The 17,176-nt window shown below is 44.7% G+C and overlaps 1 protein-coding gene across 1 annotated transcript; it reads right to left on the reverse strand.

Annotated features, from left to right (window-relative positions):
• Positions 1-15,751: 15,751 nt before the first annotated feature.
• On the reverse strand, positions 15,752-16,914 carry LOC143859519 (uncharacterized). Its single transcript, XM_077370199.1, has 2 exons — positions 16,394-16,914; positions 15,752-16,151 (listed from the first exon to the last, which is right to left on the reverse strand). Exons 1-2 carry the CDS (start codon positions 16,912-16,914, stop codon positions 15,752-15,754), a joined length of 921 nt encoding a protein of 306 aa, XP_077226314.1.
• Between the last annotated feature and the right edge of the window lie 262 nt (positions 16,915-17,176).

Raw genomic sequence — 17,176 nt, forward strand, 5'->3', positions numbered from 1 at the left:
TTTTTGAGAATTTAATGTCTGGATATTTCATATTTTCATAATTGTGCCCTTGTTTCATGAAAAGTTTAGATTGTAACATTTATTGCATATTCCAGAATAGTAGCATTACCTGTTCAATTTTAGCATGATTAAAGATTTTCCATACTTGTGTTAATTGTTAACTGGTCCATTATATTTCAAAATTTTCAAGGAATTTTTCATGTCTTTGTTTCGAGTGTTGTTATTGAGTGTTCATTATTCACACCGCTCCTTCAGGGAATTCTTTTAGATATTATGACTGTCATTATAACTTCAATGTTTTGGTTCCAAGGTGAAAAATATCTTGTTTGTTATTTCAAATAGTTGGCTAGAATTATTCTATATCAATGACACTAGGTTTGTTGGTTTAGTTCTTGATTTTCTTTCATGACATTTAATCATTCATCAGAATTTACTTGCTTGTATAGTTGAATCACATGTTTATAGGGTAACCTAAATTTGCTATATTCATTGGAGTAGTTGTGATTGCCATTGTATAGCAGGGCCTATGTCAAAGGTCCGAAAGAAATTATGGTTTGCATAGATGTCTTAGTTGCGGGGTGTAGACACCCCATTTTGACCGAACCCTAATAAGCGTCGGTAGGATGAAAACCCTACCAAACTAGTGTTTTAGTGTCCCAAATTTGTTCCCAAGCTAGGTTAGGGTCCCACTAGAATCCCCATAAAATGTCATCAAAATCCGTCGTGGTCTACTTAGCAAACGGACGGCATTGGTAGAGTAGTGTAATGTTGGAATAAGGGTGGTGATTCAGCCAGAAGCGGGGGTGCGCAGGAACCTAGAAAACCAGTTCAAATTTTCCGTGGTGGGCTGTCCAGGAAGATATAGGGGTATACGGATTAATACCCCCCCACCACCTTCTTCTTCTACCCTTCCTCCACCTCCATACCCATTTCCCCTAATATCCAAACCCACCTCTACCAACCACCACAATCCGACCACCCCCTACCGGAATCCGACAACCCCCATCCCTCTACCTCCGATCATCTTCTCCGACCCCACCCTTTTCTCTATCTTCATCTTCATCTCCCATCATCCATACCCCCATCTCCATCAATTCCGGCCGGCCGCCATTAAATCCGGCAAGCCCCATCCAACCTCTCCTTTCTCCCACCATCTCAGCCATTTTCTCCAAACCCCATCCCCATCAAATCCACTCCAATAACCACCTCCATCACCCCAAACCCATTTCACCATCAACACCTCCATCTCCCAAAACCCATTCCCAACTACCATTCGCCGGCCACTCCCACCTTCTCCAACCATCAATCACCTTCCCATAGCAGCCACCTCATTTTCGCACCTAAACCCTCCCACCATTTTCATTTCTAAACCTTCCCACCATTTTCATTTCTAAACCCTCTTCTCATCTCCGACCACCTCCTCCCTATCTGCAACCCATTTCCATCCATAAAAAAAAAATCTCATTCGAAGGGAGAAAACAGAGAGAGAGAGAGAGATAGAGAGAGAGAGAGATTTTGGCAGGCCTTCTTCTCCGACGTCAACTCCGGCCAACCACTGCACCTCCATCAAAGCTACCCCAAACCCACTTCCATCTTCCACCACCACCACCACCTTCACAACCTCCGATCGGACTTTCACATAAACCCACTACCATCAGCCACCTTAAAACCCACCTCTACCCAATACCCAAACCCATTTCACTTCTTTTCCCAATTACCATTTAACCCCCATCGGCCACCTCCTCTGCAAATCACCATCACAGCCCATCTCCACCCAAACCCACTTCACCTTCTCCGTTTACTTCCGCCGGAATCCGTCAAACCCCAACTCCCGTTTACCAGCAAAATCCATAGATTCCGGCCCGGAATCCGATCATCTCCTTCCCCTCTCAGCCACACTCCCAACCCCATTCCATCTTCTTCCCCTAAACCCATTTCTTCTTCCCTCATCAAACCCCACCCAAACACCTCCACCACCACCATCTTTTCCCTTTCTTTTCCTTCTTATTTTTCTGTTTCTCCACCAACCACCGGACACCATCAAATCCGGCCATCCACCAATCCCACCCTCATTTCCACTTCTCAAACTCCCCGAAACCCATTTCATTTTCTTCTCTACAAACCCGCATCAACCTCACTCTCCACCTCCCAAGACCCAAATCCACCATTTTCACCTTTTCCATAAACCCAAACCCACTTCTGTTTCCTTTTTCACAAACCCCATTTCTCAGCCACCATTCCACTCCCACCATCAGCCCTCTCTACTCTCCATTTCAAATACCATCTCTATCAACCCCGTCTGGATTCTCTTCCATTTGCGGATTTGATATATTTTTGCAAATCAGCGGAATTTCAATCATATTACTCGAAGCCTTTGTGGATTTGGAGTCTCTTTGTGCAGCAATGGCAGTCAAATGAAATTTTAAGAAAAGGAAGCAAGGAGGACCTAAATCAATTCAGCACGCAGGTAATATTCGATTCTTCTTTGAAGGTTTTCTTTTTCTCATGATCTTTTGGATAAAAGTGGTGTTTAGAGCATAATTAGACTTCGGATGTTTTAGTTGTTGCTAAATAATTTTCGGTATGAGCTTAGGGTATAATGAAACTGATTTTAATCTTTGCCTCCCTGTTACTAAGGTTACCCTCTAAACTGTGTGGGTATGATTTCATAAGGTTTGAGCTCATAATTTTCTTAAACTTTGTTCATTTCTATACATTTAGCATGTAGTTGTTGACATTCAGACAGCTACCCTGCCTAATATTCTGGAATTATTTGAACCAATTGATGTTCATGGAATTATTTGTGAATCTTTGAATCTTATGTGTATTGAAGTCTTTTCATGGGTTCTCCTTAATAGACAGCAAGCGAAATTTGAATTTTGTCTGGAAACTGTTTGATCCGAAAATAGTAGACTAGCTATATACCTCCTTTCATATTACTATCTGGTTTGTCCTATTCTCAAAGCATAGTACTACAAAGTGTTATTGGTTTTTTTTGCTGTGGGCATCATGCTTTGAATGTTTCATTGGTATGAATATGAGAATGCTTTATCATAGACATTGTGTTAATATGTTTTGTTCACTCATGAGGAGATAATACTGGTTCAGTCATGCTTTGGTCTCTTTCCTTTTATATACTGGTGGCGAAATATGGGAATGCGGATGTTGAGACATGAGAATGATATTACTACTCTGTAGTCCAACTTCAGTTATAAATAGCATGGGGGGAGAGCAAACCATTTTAAAAAGTTGTACTAATCCGAGAAGTGGGGTATTCTTATAAGCTCGCTTAGGATTAAAGGGCAAGTTGGGTTGGGAATAATCATTATAGTGTTACAAATGCTGATACCTTTTGAAATTATATATATATATATATATATATATATATATATATATATATATATATTTTACATGCTTGGTCTGTTCCTTTTTAGGATTTGTTCTTTCTTTAGCAAATGGATCTCCCTGTTCTAGAAATGGAACCGTTTCGCGACCGTTTTCCTTCTTATCTAAGGATTCTATAGGGGTTTCTCTTTCTTTAGAGGTTATTCTTTTTATCTTTTAGAATTATTGGCCTAGGAGGTTGTTCATTTGTAGCCCTTCTTCATTGCAAGAGCTTTGGTGCCGCTAGCTGGGGCCTCTCTTTTAAGAGGCGTGTTGTGTATCATTAGATAGTCTCCCATTTTGGAGATCACCTTGGTCTCATTAGAAGAGCACCCATAGGACGCTTACCTAGCCTTAAGTAGAACCCCCCTTGAGTAGAGGATTTAATCCTTTTAGACACCCTTAAGTTTTATCCCCCTTATCATTGCAAGGGCAACGAAAGAGTTATCTAGAGCCCTCCATTTTAGGAGACATGATTTGTCTCGCTGGGCAGCTCTCCTCTGGAGACAAGCCTCGTCGCTTAGAACCTCCCCTGCGTGTACCCCTGCTAGTTAAAGACCAACTCGGTCTATTAGTTGCCCTGCCTATTCATTGCAAGGGCGATGAAGGCGCTAGCCCAAGCCCATCTTTAGGGGACTTGCTCAGTTTGAGTAGAGCTCTCCTCCTTTGTATATAGGAGACTTGCCCGGTCTCATCAAAACCCTTGTCTACATCATTTGTGTCTCAGAGACAAGCCTTGTCTCATATAGAGAGTTTCCCCTTTAAGAGGCTTACCTAGCCTCATGTTAGAGCCTTCCCTGCTTGAGATCTTAGATTGTTTTCTCTGTTCTTGGGGCACTATCTTTCTTGTTGTGGTTTGTCTCTTTGAGACGCTAGTTGCTTATTTGGGGTTTCCCCCTTTAGATTTAGGGCTTTGCCCTAGTTTGTAGTGTTACTTGCGTGTTCACTTTAAGATTGAAAACATTTAAAGGTTCAGAGCATTGGAAAAAGCTTTAAAATCCAAAAAACATTAGAAATTTGAAATTAAAAAAATATTTCAAAACTTTAAAAATATCAAAAACATTTGAAAAACATTAAAACCCTTAAATCATTTGGAGTGTTAGGTTTTAGTTAGGAGAGTTCGATTTTCGAACTACGTTGGCTTGATCCTCTTCCACGAGGTACGTAGTGCAGCTTGGGATTCTTATCCCAGGTCCAGCCAAACCTTTGTAAATAAATCATTTAACCCTTTTAAAAATACCAAAAATCTTCCAAAACATTGTTTTTGAAAAAATTCTTCCTCTAAAGTTAGGACTTTGTCTTAGATAGAGAGTTTTAGAGTTATGGTCTTATCTTTAATTTGTTGTCTGTTTGTTGTGTGCTTGTTTTAGAGTTAGGGGTTTGTCCTAGAGTTATAGGAGCGCCTCCGTCCGGTCAGTTGGTGATTCACATCGCCGACTGATGACTAGGTCTAGAATGCGCTAGTGATCCCATTGTTTTCCTTAGGAAATACAGCCTAGTTACACATAGGTTGTAGGAACCACCTGCATTTAGTTAGGGCATATAGGGTGTCCTAAAATCTATAATTCACTGGAATTTAAATAATCGTTCAAGAAACTTTAATAACTGGTCCGATCTTTTAGATCGAGTCTAGGATAGAGGTCTAGGTGTCTTAGGCATCATAGCTTAGAATAGGCGCGAAGAACCACGTTGCCTTGATTCTCGTGGAGGCGGGGATACGTAGGCTTCTTTGGATGAACATCAGACCATCCAAGGACTCGGGCTAAATCGTTTAGAGTCTTAGGATTTGTTGTGTTGTTATATTGTGTATTTTGTTGTGTTTTCTTACTTTCTTGTGCAGACCCTATACCTGTAGCTGTAGCATGCATGTGTTTGTCCATCAGAACTTAGACACCAGTTAGGTATGTCACTCATAACCTAGTTGTGATTAGGCGACACATCTTTTATTTTATTTTATGTGTGCTTATTATTTCTATTCTTAGGAAATGCATGCTTAGATAGACGACTCCTGATGATTGTTCCCATTTCACATGATTTTTGCCCAAAACTCTTCGAGGTTAATAATAAATGGCATAAGAGACCACGTGTTCGCACTCGGGCGAATTGGGGGCGCTCTTCAGACCTTCTCCATTCCTCACCAGGCACGGACCTTTTGTATCTCTGGTTATCAATTGCAAACAGAGCATTTGTTTTTGGTTCCATGGCGTGTCCATGGATGGCGACTCTGAGTTATTTTCAGATATATCTTGGTTTCGAGCCCTGGCTCCGGATCAGGATGTATCTCTTTCTTTTTATATCGCCACTCATGCTATGCTGTGAGGGTGGCAACAGTTTCAAGAGTTCCTTGGTAGAGCTCTCCTTCACGTTGTGGAGATCCTGAGGGTGTTAGGGACTCGTTCCCTCACCGTCCTCGGATCGGGGTCCACACGGGGTGCTGACTCTGGTAAAGTCTTTGATTGTGGCTGTCTAGCGGCTCCTAAATACCTCCCTTATTTATTGCAAGGGCGATGAAGGCGTTAGCCCAAGCCCAACCTTAGGGGATTTGCTCAGTTCAAGTAGTGTCCCCCTCCTTCATTTAGTAGACTTACTTAGTTTTTTAGACACCATTAGATGGTAGTTCATCTCTTCCTCATTGCAAGGGCAATGAGAGAGTTATCTGGAGCCCCATTAGGAGACACACTCGGTCTCATTAAGGTGATTCTCCTTTGGAGATATGCCTTGTCATTTTAGAATCTATCCCTTAGGGAGCCCATTTTTAGTTTTGTAGAAAATTAACCCATGGGAGGCACACACTGCCTCATTAGAGTTTAATTATACCCTTGAGGAGACAAGCTCTGTCTCGCTATAAAGTCATACCTTCTTAAGGAGACAGGCTTTGTCTCATTAGTGAGTTTCTCTTTTAGGATGCTTATCCAGCCTCATGTTAAAGTTCCCCCTTCTTTTGGAGCGAGTCTTTGACTCATTTGACCTTTTAGTGGTATTATCGGAGAGTCTTTGACTCACTCGTCATTTAGGTGGTATTATTAGAGAGTCTTTGACTCATGTATATCATTTCTTTAGTATTATCAGTTAGGAGTTTCTCCTTAGTGTTGTTATCACTCTTCTTTATTAGAGACTAGCATAGTCTCATTAGAGTTTTGCCTTTTGGGATCTTAAATCATTTCCTTGTCTTTGACTTTGGTTTACCTGGTTTAGGGGTTTCCCATATTGACCCTAGGTTTTGGCCCTAGGGTGTTGCTTTGTGTATTCCCTTAGATCTTTGACCAAAAGGATGAAAACAGTTAAAAAATCAGAAAACATCTAAAATATTTGAAAAATCCAAAACAAATATTGGAATATCTTAAAACATAAAAAACATTTGAAAACATCAAAAACTTTAAATCATTTGGAGTGTTAAAGGTTTTAGTGGTAGCTAGAAGAGTTCGCTTTCGAACTACGTTGGCTTGATCCTCATCCACGAGGTACGTAGTGCAGCTTGAGATCTGCATCCCAACTCCAGCCAAACTTTATAAATAAAATTTCTAAATTCTTTCTTTAAACAAATCTTTTATACCTATTTTTAAAAAGATTTTCCTCTAGAGTTAGGACTTTGTCCTAGATAGAGAGTTTTTTAGAGTTAGGGGTTTGTCCTAGAGTTATAGGAGCGCCTCCGTTCGGTCAGTTGGTGATTCATATCACCGACTGATGACTAGAATAGGATGTGTTAGTCCGCCCTTTGTTTTTCCTAGGAAACACAGCCTAGTTACACATAGGTTGTAGGAACCACCTGCATTAGCCTAGGGCTAACCTGCATTTAGTTAGGGCATATAGGATGTCCTAAAATTCACAATCCATTGGAATTTAAATAATCGCTCAAGAAGCTTTAATAACTAGTTCGGTTTTTTAGATCGAGTCTAGGATAGAGGTCTAGGTGTCTTAGGCACCATAGTTTAGAATAGGTGCGAAGAACTACGTTGCCTTGATTCTTGTGGAGGCGGGCATACGTAGGCTTCTTTGGATGAACATCAGACAATCCAAGGACTCGGGCTAAATCGTTTAGAGTCTTAGAATTTGTTGTGTTGTCATGTTGTATGTTTTGTTGTGTATTCTTACTTTCATGTTCTGATTTTATACCTTTAGCTGTAGTATGCATGTGTTTGTTCACCAGAACTTAGACACTAATTAGACAGGACACTCATAACCTAGCTATGCTTAGGTGACACTTTTTTCATTATTTTGTGTGCGCTTATTAATCCATCCCCGAGCCATGCATGTTTAGGTAGACGTCCGCTCATGGATATTTGTTCCCATTTTACATGATTTTTGCCCAAAATTCTTCAAGGTTAATAATAAAGGCATAAGAGACCAAGTGCTTGCACTCGGACGAATTGGGGGTGCTCTTCAGACCTTCGCCATTTGTAATCAGGCACGAGCCCATGCATATTTCTGGTTATCCATTGCACATAGCATATTTGTTGTTGGGGTTCCATGGCCTATCCATGGATGGCGACTCTGAGTTTATTCTAGGTACGTCTTGGTTTCGAGCCTTGGCTCCGGATCAAGACGTATCTCATTCATTTATTGCCAGTCGTGCTATGCTATGAGGGTGGCATCCGTTTCGAGAGTTCCTTGGTAGAGCTCTCCTTCACACGTGGATGATCCAAGAGGCCGTTGGGGGCTCCTCCCTCGCCTCTCTCTCGGATCGGGGTCCACAGATGTTGGTAATCTTACAGATGAAACTTGGAAGAAAAAAGCATGAAGAACAGATTTGTCCTCTATATGCCTTTTAAATTCGAGGTAAACATTCTTTCTTTTTCTCTGCTCTTAACTTTGGCATTTTCCATCACCTTTTTGATTAATTCTCTAATCTAATGGCTAGAAATGTTCAATTGGGGAGATTTTCAAACTATAATGTCTTAGATGGTCTTAGAATTTAGATTATTCTGCACCACATGGTATGTGGGCTAGATAAGATCTTCTCATTGTATCATCTCTCTGTTGTTTGAGAAATTAAAAAAGGTTGCAAATGGAGAGTTTCCTTTCTGTGTGAAACTATATGCGACCCTATATGTTGTATCGATGAACCTAAATGTGCAAATATAGAGAGAGTTTCATTTTAGATTCCACAGTTTCAATGCTTTAATTTTGCATCATTGCATTAATTTTGAAACAATATCTTTTTTTATTTCATTTCCTTTCACATTTTATTTGAAACTACAATTTGATCTTATTGTTGATTTCCAATTGCAGGATTTGACTTGCATGTACTAGGGGTGCAAGTTTGGCCCTGTCAGCCCTGACCCGCCCTGAGCCCGAATAGGGTCAGGGCTGGATTTTCTATCCCTGAGGGCGGGTTAGGGTTCATTTTTTTAGACCCTGACTCAGGTCGGGCGGGTTTTGGGTTAATGCCTCTGGTACCCTGACCCGGCCCGACCTTGAGTTTTCTATTATAGAATTGAACCATATGTGCATGTTTCTTTTGCTAATGTTTTCTATTATCTTGGATTGATGTTTCTTTAGATTATTATTATTAATTGTCTCTATTGCCCGTCATGTTGTTGAATTCATATTGTCTTATTTTGTTCCCTTTCTCTGTTTATTGATCATTTTGTTCCATATGATAAGTGGTTACTTTATTTTTGGTACTCTTAACAGGTATTTGCACTAGGGTCAATTAGGGATGCCCTGTAGGGCGGGTAATGGATTGAGGTTTTCCGGCCCTGACTCAGGGTCAGGGCGGGTCAGGGTCGAGATAATGGGATTCAGGGTTGGGCTAGGATTTTGAAAAACCCGACCTAACCCGACCCTGTTGCAGCCCTAGCATGTACTATGTTATAAAGCTAGCATTGCATGAATGACACAATTTAGCAATAAAGGATGTTAGGATGGAGGATTGGGTGTATATTTAGAACATGTGAGCAAAGCCTTTAAATTAGACAATTTTGATCAGTCAAAGGTAGGCCTTAGTAAAAAGATAATCACTGTCACTAGATGTGGATGATTCTAATTTCTTCTCAATTTAGTCATGCCATTATGGCTTTTTTTGGAGGCAACATGAGTCATGTCCCCAAGACTACCGGTAATATGTGCTACCCCGTGGACAATTCATTTACTCAAATTACCTCACATGCCTCTCTTTCCTAGGGTTGTTTGCTCCCCTTTGGACAATTCATACCCCTCGATTATCTCACATGGCTCTCTTTCTTAGACCTGTCAATGAATCCCATTCGGATCGGATCGGATCAAACGGTGCGATGTTGTCCCACTAGTATTACAATAAAGCAGGATGGGGGTTTCACAATTCACGTTGTCCCATCCACCATTCGATCTACGAGACATCCTACTTCACAAAATACATAAAAACTAGGGAAAACTACTAAAAATCCCCAAAGATCAAAACATATCTACATCAAAATTTTCATAATTACCAATGATACAATTTTGTGCCTAAAATAGCTTTTTATTTTTTATTTTACCCTTATTTGTAGATAACTTAGAAATCCCTAAAATCTCTCTATCACTAACGAGATTTAAATCCTCTTAAGTATTTATTTGGATGGCTGGGAGCATGTTCCACTCATAGGCCATTGACGATCCAACGATTCAGATTGGTTGAATGGTTCAATTTTGTACCACAACTGTGGGGTCCACCAAATGGGACCATCCAACTTAAAAAACATATGGAGAGAGAAAGTAACCCAACAAGTTAATGCTTATCAATCAATTGGTAAAAGGGGGTGGACAACCTGCTACACAGGTGAATTACTTACTCAGCATGTTAAAAAGGAAGATCACCTGTTGCATAGGAGAATGACTTGCTCATTCAATCTTTTCATATCGTGTTTTTTTTAATTAAAATAATAACACTCTTAGTCTCTTGCCACAGCCGAGCAGCTGAAGAGACTAGTTTTGTCATCCCCAATTTTCGTATTAAATGCTGTTGCAGATAATTTAATTCTTGTCATCATTTCAAATTCCCACATTCCTTTATTCAGCTTATTTTTCGAGGGATGATTTTCTCGCCCCCTAAGGACTGCAGGATTTTTCAAAAATAGGGAGCTGATAATACACCCTACCTTTCAACGTGAATCGTGGGCAAGTTAAAAGTATCCTATTGGGGGGCCAAAAAATCAGCTCCCTATTTTTTCAGTGCAGAATCCTTACACCAGCAGAGCCAATCTTTCTCCCTCCCTCCCTCCCGGTGGGGTCAGCAATTAAATGGTCTAGACCTATGAACAAAGTGGGCCTCACTGTTTCTCTAAAAACACCGTGCATCAACAAAAGACACCAGCAAAAAGACACCACTAGAGGCTAAAACCTTGTGTGAAGAAAAGCATAAGCTGGTTAGTACAGATATTGCACAGCTAGTTCTGCCTTTTACTGGTAATGACAGCTTTGACACGGTCCCCAGTGTACTAGTTGAGAAAGAAACTTAGACCCCTCATTCAGCCTCTCTTCTCAAAGTACCCAAAGAGGGTGAAAAATCCTTATGTCTTCTTGATCCCAAGGACAGTACTTGTGCTGCTATTGCTGAAAAATCCTGCTGTCCTCATGACTCAAAGGAGAGTACCAGTGCTACCCTCACCCTCTCTAGTAGCTACCCGGAGACATCCCCATCGCAAGCTGGGCAAAAGTCAAAATTGCTTGTCTCCTCTGCATCACGCTCAGCAAGGGCTAGTGGAAAAAGACCAAGAACCCCTTGAAGCTTCTGACCTCCTTCCCTTGGCTCTTACCTCCTCTAGGACTCAAAATTGCAGTTCTATTGTGCTGGAATGCCCCCAAAAGGACAATTCTCAAAGGACCATTTCCCATCCATCAGATTTCCCATCCATCAGATGAGTTTTCTAATCTGCTTGGGGGGAAATCCATTACCTTGAAGGAAACCCTATCTGGTTCTTCCCCTCCTGTTAGGCCTGAAATCGATAACAGATACGGCAGTGACGAAAGAGCTGATCTGGCGGGCCCAAGGGACTGAGCTGAAGGAATGAAGCCCTGCACAAGAATGCACGAGGTCATAAGACTAATCCAGAGTCGTACTCCGGACGGGCCCTTCGACACTCAAGTCAGTATGAGCAGAAGTGCAGAGCCAAAACTTTAAGAGTGGTGGTTCAGAAGGTTTTACCCCCTTTGCTTTGAGCCTTTAGAGGCCTTTTATAGAAGGAGACCTGGGGTGGTTGGATTACCTATCCCAGGACAGGTGTCTGCCCTTTTGTGGGTTTAGGTTCACCCACTCATAGGCAATTACTGAATTACCCCTGGGCAGGTGTTGGATTTGTGCTGGGCCTTTTAAGGGCCACTTGTCGATAGCTAATTGGTCGTTGCTTTTCATACCTCATCAGTTGCCATCCAGTTCTCCAAGTCATTGTGATGATTTGGGGAAGTATGAGACTGTGCTCTGGAGCGGCTGGAAAAATGAAGCGAAAGGATCTGTCCGGGCAAGCCATCTGGGTGGCCTGGGACGGCAGAAACTTGGAGTGAAATCTGTCCGGCCTGGGACGGGTAGATTTTTGTCTTTTAGCGGACGCGTCATATTCTGTCCGGCTTGGGTCGGGCAGATTTTTGTCTTTTAGCGGACGCGTCATATTCTGTCTAGCTTGGGCCGGGCATATTTTTGTCTTCTAGCGGACGCGTCATATTCTGTCCGGCTTGGACCAGGCAGAGTTTTGTCTTTTAGCAGACGCGTCATATTCTGTCCGGCTTGGACCGGGCAGATTTTTGTCGTTTTGTGAAACGCGTGATTTTCTGTCTGGCTTGGGCCGGGCATATTTTTGTCTTTTAACGGACGTGTCATATTCTGTCTTGCTTGGGCCGGGCAGATTTTAAGACGGGCACAGTCACTTAGAAGGAAGGTGTCCAGTGCTCAAGCGCTTCATAGACAACCCTTAACCACTTGAGGATTTTTCCGCATCCACATCGTACGCGCGTAGCCTATACACGCGCGCATTTACTCGCACCCTTGCCTCGAAGTGTGTGCCCTTCATTAATGAGGAACACGTGGCGCTTCCTGGATCGTGAATGCGAACCACCTCAAGCTTCAAGCTTATAAAAGGAGGTTTTCACCTTTCACATTTCATTTTCACTTTTTACTTCTGCCTGTTTTGCTCATTTTGCTCTGCTTGTTCGGCTCGTCAGGTTGTGGTCCTCTGCGGGTTAGGAGCCTCTCTCTTCAGACCAGTAATATTCTTGAGCGCGTCCTTTATTCGTTTCTTTTTCTGCATCCTTCATGTCCCGTAGTGAATCTGGTTCTGAGTCCAGTTCTGGGTCGTCCTCAGGGGAGTCTGCATCCTCTGGTAGTTCGGGGTCTAGCTCATCAGAGAGGACCCAAACGAATCTGCCCAGGGTTCCTGGCCCGTACATGGCAAGTCTTAGCGTTAGTGTAGAGGTCGTAGATAGTGGGGACAAGGTGATTTTGGATTTGAATACCACCCCGGCCCCGACGGATAGTTACTTCCGAGCAGAGGTGAGTGGGGTTAGTGATGTTGCACAGGCGTCCACCACTTTTGTTCCGGGGTGGGCTGTTGAGGTTATAGCTGCGGCTCGGATGGACGCCAATCCCTAGTATAACATTCAGGCTCTATAGGAGGAGAATATCCTTGACGAGTCCAGGCTAGGGGAGGTTAGGGATAGATATTGCATCCCTGAGCGATTTAGACTGAGGGCGGCCATAGAGGGAGATAGGGCCAGCAATGAGAGTGCCGACATCTGTATATATGATGAGTCCTTGAGAGCCGGGCTTAGGCTCCCTTTGCACCCCTTCTTTGCCGAGGTCCTCCGATATTACGGCCTGGCGCCGGCCCAGGTCGCACCGGACTCATGGAGGACGCTGGTCGGGTTCATATATCTAGTACAAGGTCGTCTCGAAAGGAACCTGTCCATACCTCTATTCTGTATGCGTGCACATCTGAAGAGGCACACGGACGGGGGTTGGATCTACATCAGCCAGCGTCCCGAGGTGAAGATGATCACGGGCATCCCGTCCTCCATTCATAAGTGGAAGAACCGGTTCTTCTATGTTGAGGACAGTGAGTTCTCCGAGCCATGGCCGGTTCCATTAAAATGGGATACACCAGACACGCTTGCGCTGAGTCGCAAGCTGAGCCTGGAAGGCGAGGACGGGCTCACGTTTGCTCGAGTCTGTGACGAGCTACAACGAACGGGCATGATTCATTGTGAGGAGTTCTCTAAGGAAAAGATTCTGGTCGGGCTCGGCATTAGTACTGCGACCTCGGCACATATGTGGCTAGTTTTGCTTTTTAGCTCCTCTTTTCTTTCCTTTATTCCTAACCGATTCTTGTTTGTCCTGTCGAATTTTAGAAATGCAAAAGCAGTCCCAGCTGGAGAAGGTGAGGCAAGGGGACAGGGCCAACAGGGCTAAAAAAGGAAAGCTTCCGAGGTGTCGAGCCCTGCATAGACTCAGGACGCACCGCCCCCCAAGGGCAAGCCCACTGTGAAGCTGGTCGGCGCATACGGCTGGGGAGCGGGGTCCTCTAAGTCAGGGGCGCAGCTAAAGGAGTCCAACCCGCCCCCGCGAGGTTCGGGGACAATGTTTTCCGATCCAACTGGGCTGTTCAGAAGAGCGACACCAGCTTGGGTGAGAGCTGGGTAGCCATGGAGATCATCATCAAAGGCCTACTGAACCAGCACAAGCTCAAGGTTCTAAATGAGCCTCCAGCCGCGGCCGACGAGGCCATTTTCTCCTCGCTTTATCAGATCGGATTGTATTATCATGACTTCCGCGAGAAGAGTCGGAAGTTGTCTACCGCGATCACTCAATCCGAGGAGGAGAACGACAAGTTGATGCGGGAGCCTGCCGAGTTCCATAGGTCCATTAAGGAGAGGGACCAGGAGATAAGCAGGCTCAAGGCCGAGATGGCCGCCCATAAGCAGAAGGCCACCGAAGCTCTCAATGCACAGAGGGAGAGAGCTTGGGAGAGGCAGATAGGGGCCGTGGCAGAGGCCGTATAGAAGAAGAAGGATGAACTCATCAGTTTGTCCACTGAATCTTACAAACTGGGATTCATGGATTGCCTTGAGCAGGTCAAGGGATTCAACCAGAACGTCATTCTGACGAGCATCATCCTGCCTGATCCGCTGGTGGCTAGGGATGATGACGAGCAGGACGCCCCTGCAGCAGCTGACGCCCCGGGAGATGGGGGTCAGGGGTGTCTTCAGCTTACCACTTTTCCTTTTGGGCACCGTTTCAAAATTCTTTATAATTGCCCTTGGAGGCCCCACTTTTTGTAATGTCCCTAGAGGCCCAACTTTTTGTAATGGCCCTTAGAGGCCCAACTTTTTATGAATAGAAGTTACATTTTGCTGTCTACTGTTTCCGCTTGTGTACCTTTGAATAGTATCGATTAACTCAAAGCTGTGTGCCTTTGTTCGGGCCCGTTCCTGACCAGGAGTGCGCTCCCGGTCTTTGTGGAGACGAGCCGGGGCGAACCAAGCAACGAGTACCTAAGTTTTAGTGAATTGGGTTTCTGAGACGGTTTGGTTTTTCAGCCCGGGCCCGTTCCTGACAAGGAGTGCGCTCCCGGTCTTTGTGGAGACGAGCCGGGGCGAACCAAGCAGCGAGAACCAAAGTTTTAGTGAACTGGGTTTCTGAGACGGTTTGGTTTTTCTGCCCGGCCCCGTTCCTGACCAAGAGTGCGCTCCCGGTCTTTGTGGAGACGAGCCGGGGCGAACCAAGCAGCGAGTACCCAAGTTTTAGTGAACTGGGTCTCTGAGACGGTTTGGTTTTTCTGCCAGGGCCCGTTCCTGACCAGGAGTGAGCTCCCGATCTTTGTGGAGACGAGCAGGGGCGAACCAAGCAGCGAGTACCCAAGTTTTAGTGAACTAGGTTTATGAGACGGTTTGGTTTTTCTGCCCGGGCCCGTTCCTGACCAGGAGTGCGCTCCCGATCTTTGTGGAGACGAGCAGGGGCGAACCAAGCAGCGATTACCCAAGTTTTAGTGAACTGGGTTTCTGAGACGGTTTGGTTTTTCTGCCCGGGCCCGTTCTTGACCAGGAGTTCGCTCCTGGTCTTTGTGGAGACAGTATCCTCTTTATCATTCAGATTCAAGCGTACTTACAACGGCATTGGCTTTCGCGCCAAGTGGCCATCTATTGATAGTATTTTCAGAGGTTCTTTGAATTCCAGGCGTGGGGTAGTAGGTGCTCCCCAATATCTACAGCTTGTAACTCCCCTAGCGAATTATCTCTTTCACTCGGTAGGGCCCCTCCCAGGTCAGGGAGAGTTTGCCTACCTTCTTCGGTTGGGAGATAGCAGCCTTTCTCTGGACTAGGTCTCCTGCTCGGAATTCAATTGGGCGTATCTTCAGGTCGTGATAGTTGGACGCTTTCTGTTTGTAAGCCGCGACCCTGATTCGGGATTCTTCCCAGGCTTCCTCTAGCAAGTCGAGGTTTGCGCGGAGCCCACTCCATTGATTTGCTCATTGAAGTTGATGATTCTGGGAGACGGGACGCCAACATCGACGGGTATTACGGCTTCAGTTTCGAAGGACAAGTTGAATGGCGATTCCCCCATCGCGGTGCGCGGGGTTGTACGATACGCCCATAGGACATGATAAAGTTCGTTTGCCCATCGGCCTGCCTTCTCGTCCAGCCTCTTTTTGATCCCCTGGAGTAAGATTCTGTTCGTTACTTCAGTTTGCCCATTCGTCTGAGGGTGCGCCACAGAAGTAAACCTTTGTTCGATCTTTAGGTCAGAGCAGAATCTACGAAAGTTCCGGCAGTCGAACTGTCTGCCGTTGTTCGTTATCAAGACGCGGGTATCCCGAATCTGCAAACTACCGACTTCCAGAAGAAGGTCTGCACATTCTGCTCAGTGATCTGGGCTAGGGGTTCGGCCTCCACCCACTTGGTAAAATAGTCAATGGCCACCACGACGAACTCACGTCTTCCGGAGGCTGGGGGAAAAGGGCCCAAGATGTCCATTCCCCATACTGCGAAAGGAAGTGGACTGATGATCGGGGCCATGGATACAGCCGGTTGATGAATAGTGGGAGAGAACTTTTGGCATCTCTCGTACCTTTTGACCAGGTCTAGAGCGTCTTGCCTCAAGGTTGGCCAGTACAGGCCTCTCAGCAGCACTTTGATAGCCAAGGTCTTGCCTCCCAGGTGTTCTCCGCAAATCCCTTCGTACGTCTCTTGCATGGTGTATGCGGCGTTGCTTGGCTGGAGGCATTTGAGGTACGGAAGGGTGTACGACCTTTTGTACAGGCTCTCACCATCTAGGGAAAACCTGGCTGCTCTCTGTATCACTTTGCGGGCTTCCTTCTTTGCTTCGGGAAGCTTCCCGCTACACAGGTAATCAATGATTTCGTCCATCCAGCACGGCTCGTGTTTGACCTGCATCACTTCCACAACCTCACTTTCGATAATGGATTTCTTCAGAAATTCCATACATATACTCCCAAGAGTGGTGTAACCGGATGCTGCCAGCTTAGACAGCACATCCGCTTTTGCATTTTCAGTTCTAGGGATTCTGATGACCTCGAAGCTTTTGAACTTACTGGACAGCTGGCAAACCTTAGAGAGATACTTGATCATGCACTCGTCGCGGGCTCATAGATTCCTTGGATTTGGTTTGCGACCAGCTGGGAGTCGCAATACGCCTTCAGCCTTCGGGCGCTGGTCTGGGCTGCTAGGTTCATTCCGGCGATGAGAGCCTCATATTCTGCCTCATTATTGGATGCGCGGAATCCGAATCTTAGCGTGTAATCCAGAACAAAGTTGTCGGGCTCAGTGAGAATCAAACCCGCTCCACAACCAGCCTTGTTTGAAGATCCGTCCACATACACTTCCCAGAGCG

Source organism: Tasmannia lanceolata, unplaced genomic scaffold (genome assembly GCF_043159265.1).
Source record: "Tasmannia lanceolata isolate RefF3 unplaced genomic scaffold, GAP_Taslan_0.1 ptg000031l, whole genome shotgun sequence".
NCBI lineage: Eukaryota > Viridiplantae > Streptophyta > Magnoliopsida > Canellales > Winteraceae > Tasmannia > Tasmannia lanceolata.

Excerpts from the sequence above, each read along its gene's own strand:
- LOC143859519 (XM_077370199.1), bottom strand. The coding sequence starts at position 16,914 with ATGATCAAGTATCTCTCTAAGGTTTGCCAGCTGTCCAGTAAGTTCAAA. Across the intron at positions 16,152-16,393 it reads GCTCTAGACCTGGTCAAAAG|TTTGCAGATTCGGGATACCC; the intron begins GTACGAGAGATG and ends GGAAGTCGGTAG.